The following is a 6,159-nucleotide window of genomic DNA, read 5'->3' on the forward strand; positions in this document are numbered from 1 at the left end:
AGCAAGCGTCCCGATGTCCTGGGCCCTGGCCGGGCTCGGGCCTCTGCAGTGGCCGGGGCGTCTCTGTGGATGGGGAAGCTTGGGACGCGGTGTGGTGGGGTCATCACTGTGGAGGGCCGACCCTGCCCACCACAGTCCAGCCCCGCGTTGCCCGGGTCTTGGGGATCGGAGTCCTGACCCCCAGAGTCTGCAGGGACCCCCGACCCTGGACCACCTTCTCCCTGGGCTGCTGCTTGATGGACAGGGGGGCCTGGCCCCTGAGGAGGCCTGCGCCCCACTTGGGGGACCTGCTGGGGGCCGGAGGAAGCGGGGGACCCTAGGCTGCCCCGATGTCATCATAGTCGTCTGCAGAGGAGGAGCCTCGCTGTGGGCCCGAGGGACCTGGGGAGGAGGCTCAGGTCAGGCTCTGGCCCTGCTCCCCAGACACCACCGTGGCCTCTTCTGGCTGCCCTCCTTGGGCAGACTGAGCTGTTGGAGCCTTGCTGTTCCCATCAGGTGGGGCCCGGCCGCTGTCACAGTATGCAATAGTTCTGGGCCCTGCTGCGACCACAGCCCTCCCACAGCCAGCTGCTCCTGCACCGCCTCTCCAGCCCGTCCTCTGCCAGCCCCCCAGCCAGCACCTGGACACTCAAACTGCTCCGTGGAGGGGCCCTGGAGTGGTGACCGGAAGTTCTGGTACCATTCCCCGGAGGAGGTGCTGGAGCTGTTGTCCTCGGGGGGCCCTGTGGAAGCCCAAATCAGCTGGTCACCTCAGCCAGCATGTGACGGCCAGCGCCAGAGCCCTGGGACCCACGAGGACGGGAGGCCCAGAGAGGAGGGAGCCGGCCAAGGCCATACAGCGAGGCTAGGACGGTGCCTGGCTTGGGCCCCAGCGTGGGGCTCCGGGACAGGGACACAGGACTCACCGCCCCCTGGGAAGGGCATCTGGGGCCCAGCCAGCTCCAGGCCCTGGATCTGCTCCAGGGGAAACGCCTGGGGGCTCCAGGGCTGTGCTTTGGTGCCAGGGCTGTTGCAGTAGTCCTCTCCAGAAGACGTGCTGGACCCGCTGTCATCCCCATGGTGACACTGGTGGTCCCTGGGGGCAGTGTCTGTGGTGCAGGGTCCCAGCAAGGCGGCCAGCATGGGGGGCGCCTGCAGCTCTTCAAGTCCTGGCCCACAACAGAGGCAGTTGAGGACCAAAACAGTGACCCAGCCAGGGCTCCAAGGCTGCAGAAGGGACTTGCATGTGGGAGGGTGGACTGAGCTGCAGGATAGCCGGGCCTCGGGCTGGGGCAGGGCCTCACCCTCCTCCAGAGGCGGCATCCGGAACCGGCTCTGCTGGGCCTCCTCTTCTGAGATTCGGTACCGCTGGGAATCTGCAGGAGGCAGGGCGGTGGCACGGAGGGCTCAGCTGCTTCCCCAGCCCAGGTGCCCCGAGGAGTCAGGGACAGCCTGGCTTCTCCCCAGGGCCCCAGATTGGGCCATGGTGAGGCCCTCGAGCTCCACCTCGGACGGAAGCCAGGAGGTCTGGGCCCGGTCTGTGATCGGAGACCCAGAGCTTGGAGGATGTGGCTGCCCAGCAGCATGGAGCCCTGTGGAGCCAGCACCACTGCCCTTCACGCCAACACCATGAGCACCTCGTCCCCGTGGCCCCTGAGCAAGAGTGCACAAGGTGGCAGGGGTGCAGCCCTCTGCGTCCCTCTTGGACCCCTTTGCCGGCGGTGGGGTGGGGACACTGGGGAAGCCGGACTCACAGCTGCCTGGCTGAAGCACCTGCCCATCCCCCACAGCCGGTGGTCCGTGCTGGGCGTGGCATGCGCGGGACCAGCTGGGCACCTGCTGTGGGCCCTGCAGTGGGTGAGCCGACCTGGACCGCATGGACCAGAGTGACATCTCAGGGACCCCCGCGAGGAAGAAGGGGCCCAGCCCCCTGATTCTAGGGACCCCCTCCTTGGAGATCTCAGGACCCAGCCAGACTCCCACGCGGCCTCCGCAATCTGGAATGCGAGTTTGCTGCTCTCATCCTGTGCCGGCCACACAGGGGCCACAGTGGGAGGCAGGGTTGGGGTGATGTGGGGAGTCAGGCTGTGCACAGGGACAGCACCTTCCGGTGAGTGTCCGGCCTGGTCGCCTTGGCCCCAGACAGACAGATATGGTCCCCCCGGGAGGCACTGGGCCAGTGTCCACATGGGCAGCGAGGGGCACGAGGCCTTGCACTCACTGTAGAAGGTGGTCAGGGCCATGGGTGGCTGTGTGCTGAAGTCGTAGTGCTCGTAGTCAGAGCCAGAGCTGGAGTCGGGGTCCTTGGGGGGCCCGCCCGGGCCCTGGGCCAGCAGCTGGGGAACTGAGGAGGGAACAGCGGCCGGGCAGCTGAGGGCAGGATGGCAATGCTGGGGGCGGAAAGCCGTGGGCAGAGGGGCAGAGGGCAGGAGGCAGAGGGCAGGCCACAGCAGGGGGAGCTGGCAGTCTGACCACTGCAGAAACTTGAGGGGTCCCCTTGTGACACCAGCGGAACTAAACCCCAACTACACACTGGGCCAACACCTGCTCCAGCTAACATCTCGGCAGCCTTCACTGTGAGTCTGTGAGGGAAAACGAGGCCCAGAGCGGTGCTCCTTCCTGGGAGCAGCATCGGCGTCTCTTCCCAAGGCTGAGCAAAGAGCCTGAGGCCGGTGGGGGACAGATCCAAGCCCAGCCAAGCAGTGAAACTCAGACTCCCGAATTACACCCCAGGGCTGGATAAGCGATCCTGCTTTTGCTCAAAGCCGTAACAGTCACATCCCAGGGAAATCTCCAGGGGGCCCCGTGGCAGCAGGCTGGGCAGCAGCAGGAGAGGTGCCACTGTCACGGTGACCAGCACAGCAGAGCTCACTCAGAACCACGTTGCCAGGCGCCCGGCTTGGGGCAGCCTCGGGCTCAGGACAGAGCTGGAGGGGCAGAGCAGGCCGGGCCGCCCCCGCCCAGATGGGGCTCCTACCTTCCTCTTTAGGGACAGTGCCAGGGACGGCGTGGTAGCTATTGCTCCCTGCTGGGGCGGCGGTGGGAAGGAGGTGCTGGTGATTCTCAGCCGCAGAGAGGGCTGCGGGTGGAGGGCCAGGGCGTCCACAAGGTGGGTTTTCGGCCCATTCCTGGTCTACTGCAGTCGGCCAGCCAGACCCCACCTCCAACGCATTCACGCGTGTGCACAGGCTGATCTCCCAGAGCCCACACTGCCGGCCGGGGAACCCTCCGGTCCCCAGGGGCCCTGGACCCGCACCTCCCGGCCGAGCCGCTCCCCTGCCCACAGAACCGCCACCCACCGTACTTCCCCTTCACGCGCAGCAGGAGGAGGGCGATGGAGACCAGCGCGCCCAGCAGGAGGACGCCCAGCACGATGCTGGGGATGAGCAGCGCCAGCTCCCGGGACTCCTTGCCCGCCGTCTGCACCGTCACTAGAGATTCTGGAAAACACCAGGGAGCAAAGGGAGTGGACAGAGGCCTCTCCTTGCCCTGCCCGCCGTCTGCCTCTCTGCAGCTGACCTGTTTCCCTTCTCCATGCTCCTCCCCGCTTCCTTTTCTTCTGATTTTTTCCCCATCTGCTTTTGGACGCCTGGTGTACAGCAGGAGCCCCATAAACGCATAGTGAAATTACTGCCGGTTTTCTCCCTCAGCCTTCAGCACTGCTCTTTGTTATGTGCTGTGTCCAGGTGTCCCCCAGGGCCTCGTGTCCTCCTGCAAGGTGACTACAAGGTGACGACATCATGGGCCGATAGCCAACTCAGCAGGTGGGGCCTGGGAGGAAGAGGCAGTCCCTGGGCGAGCCCTGCAAGGCTCTGGCTTCCTGCCGGCGCCTCCCTTCTCGCGCTGCTTCCTGTCCTCCGTGCCTTGAGCGGCTCTCCTCCGCCCGGCCCCTCCACCGGGGCTTCCTGCCTGGAGCCTGCTGACTCCCAAGCGCATGCCCTGAAACCACGACCTAAGACCAGTCTGTCCTTTGCTTTGTGGGTGTTGGATGTTGTGTCCCCGCAATGGGAAGAAGACTAAGACACTGCTCAATAGATAGCACGGCGTGTGCCGGACAGTGGGTCCTGGGGAGCAATGAGACAGCAGTGCCTGACCCTGGGGCTCTGCCTAGGGGCCGTCAGTGGGTGACGGGGATGGGGCATCGGCCCAAGGGTGCTTCGCTTTCTCCAGGGAGGGTGCCCAGGAGAGCTCCATGCAGCTTCCCTACCCCTCACCCCTGTTGTGGGCAGAGGAGGAGGTGGCAGAGGTATGGGGCCACCTGCTCCTCAAAGGCAGAAGTCCCAGGTCGGCCTGGGGAAGGGCAGGGGTGGCGCCTGGGCAGTGCCAACCTCTCTGTCTGCCTTTGACCAGAAGCACTGCTGGTCTTCTCGAGACAGAGCAGGGACAGGGACTTCCAGCGGCAGAGTCCCTGCACTGCCCCATGCTGCTCCTTGCAGTGGCCTGGGGTCCCTGTCTCTACTCTGCCTTGGGAAGAGCTGCACTGCTTCTGGTCCTGCTCACCCTACAGACCCCGGTTTCTAGGACCCCAGCAGCCGCTCTGAGGGCCCGAGATGGGGCAGGAAGCTCTGCTAAAGCGAATTCCCCGAGGTAGCACAACAGTGCTGGGAGAGAAGTCTGGGGCCATCACACCTTGCAGTCAGGAGGCCAAGACTCAGCGAGGGGCACAGCTGGGGCTACAGCCTCAGCTCTGGAGCTGCCAGGTGCGGGTCTTCAGGCAGAGCCTCGGCCGTGGGGCAGGGCCTGAGGAGACCGTGCCATGTGGCTGCCAGAGAAGCTTGGGAAAGGACGGAGCCTGGGCCATAAGAACACAATGGCTGCACCAAGCACCCCAACAGCTACTCGAGGGCCCCTGCCTGCTCTGCCTCCTGCCTGCCCGGGGAGCTGCCAGGGCAGCGGGAGGGGAGCCTGGGAGGTCATGGGGGAGACCGAGGCTCCAGAGAGCCCTGGGACAAATCAGCAGTCCTCCTTCGGACAGGCATGCACACACCCGCACATTCAACACACGTGCACCTGTGAACACACGCACACACACACGCGTGCGTACACCTGGACTTCTGCGGGAAACAGCACTCACCTGCAGTCCCTGGCTGCACGCTCGAAGGGACTCGGGAGGAGGACAGGTTGTGTGGTGCCTGGGAAGCTGTGAGAAAGCCCTGTTCACTCGCACACCCAGGCCTGGTGCCAGGAACCCTGCGGGATGGGCTCGGGAAAACCCCGCCCCAGGAATGGGGCGCGGTTCCACTGGGCGCTTTGGTTAGAAGGCAGATCTACTGGAGGGATTCTCCCTGCTCTCTACCCCTGCTGGAACACACGGTCCCCACCCCTGTCTCTCACAGGGCAGCAAGTGCGCCCTGGCCTGGCAGGTGTGAGCTGACCTCCGGGAAACTGAAGGCCAGGGGGCCGTCCCAGCCCGCGCCTTGGACACGCAGAGCTGGGACGCAGACGCTGGGGGTGTGCGGCCTGACCCTCGCTGACGCTCCCTGACCCCTCAAGTCACCTCGCCTGCTCCAGCAGCGCCTGCTTTTCGCTCTGATACCAGGGATGCCGCTGGGCTCCCGATCAACACCGCGTCCATGTGTCCTCCATGAGGACGGAGGACGCGGTCCATGGCGTCCGAGGCCGGCGAACGCTGGATTACGTCTGGCCTCCGGATACCATGGTTCCAAGTATCACCCACGCTGGGGAGCCCAGTGGCCCCTTCTCTACACTGGATCCTCATCAGGAGACACCCTGAGACCCAGGAAGGGCTGGGGTGCTGGGGTTCGGCCTGGGGGCGCGGCGGGCTGGTACCTGAGCAGAGGACCCTGGCTGCCCGTGACTGGCTGCACAGATTGGAGTTGTTGAACCTCCAGGTGCAGAGAGAGGGCCTGGCCTCCTCCCCAGCGCAAGAGTAGAACATCCTGCCGGGCAGCGAGTGGGGCTGCCCAGGAGGCCGGTCCACGGAGATTCCGCAGCCCAGGGCCCTGCACAGCACGTCGGCCTCCGACTGGTACCACTCGCTGTCGCACACAGTGCTCCACACCCCGCGGAACTGCACCTCCGCCTGTCCTGCGCAGCGGTCACCACCTCCGGTCAGGCGCCAGGCCTGGTGCTCTTGGGACAGGACGGGGCTCTGAGGTGTGGAGCCTGGCGCCGCCAGCACTGCCCTCCCACTGCCTACCGGCCTGGCCAACCCCACTC

The 6,159-nt window shown here is 65.7% G+C and overlaps 1 protein-coding gene across 1 annotated transcript in view; it reads right to left on the reverse strand.

Annotated features, from left to right (window-relative positions):
• Nucleotides 1-226: 226 nt before the first annotated feature.
• Cd6 (CD6 molecule) overlaps nt 227-6,159 on the reverse strand; it is a 20,899-nt gene continuing 14,966 nt past the window's right edge. The window contains exons 4-12 of the mRNA XM_033756584.1: nt 5,770-6,156; nt 5,054-5,119; nt 3,279-3,419; nt 2,957-3,058; nt 2,201-2,323; nt 1,284-1,355; nt 906-1,148; nt 621-722; nt 227-381 (exon numbers count right to left, since the gene is read on the reverse strand). Coding sequence (XP_033612475.1) covers nt 317-381; nt 621-722; nt 906-1,148; nt 1,284-1,355; nt 2,201-2,323; nt 2,957-3,058; nt 3,279-3,419; nt 5,054-5,119; nt 5,770-6,156 — 1,301 coding nt within the window. The 3' untranslated portion in view covers nt 227-316. The remainder of the gene's footprint in view (nt 382-620; nt 723-905; nt 1,149-1,283; nt 1,356-2,200; nt 2,324-2,956; nt 3,059-3,278; nt 3,420-5,053; nt 5,120-5,769; nt 6,157-6,159) is intronic.

Source organism: Fukomys damarensis, unplaced genomic scaffold (assembly GCF_012274545.1).
Source record: "Fukomys damarensis isolate Sample0158 unplaced genomic scaffold, DMR_v1.0_HiC HiC_scaffold_27, whole genome shotgun sequence".
Lineage (NCBI taxonomy): Eukaryota > Metazoa > Chordata > Mammalia > Rodentia > Bathyergidae > Fukomys > Fukomys damarensis.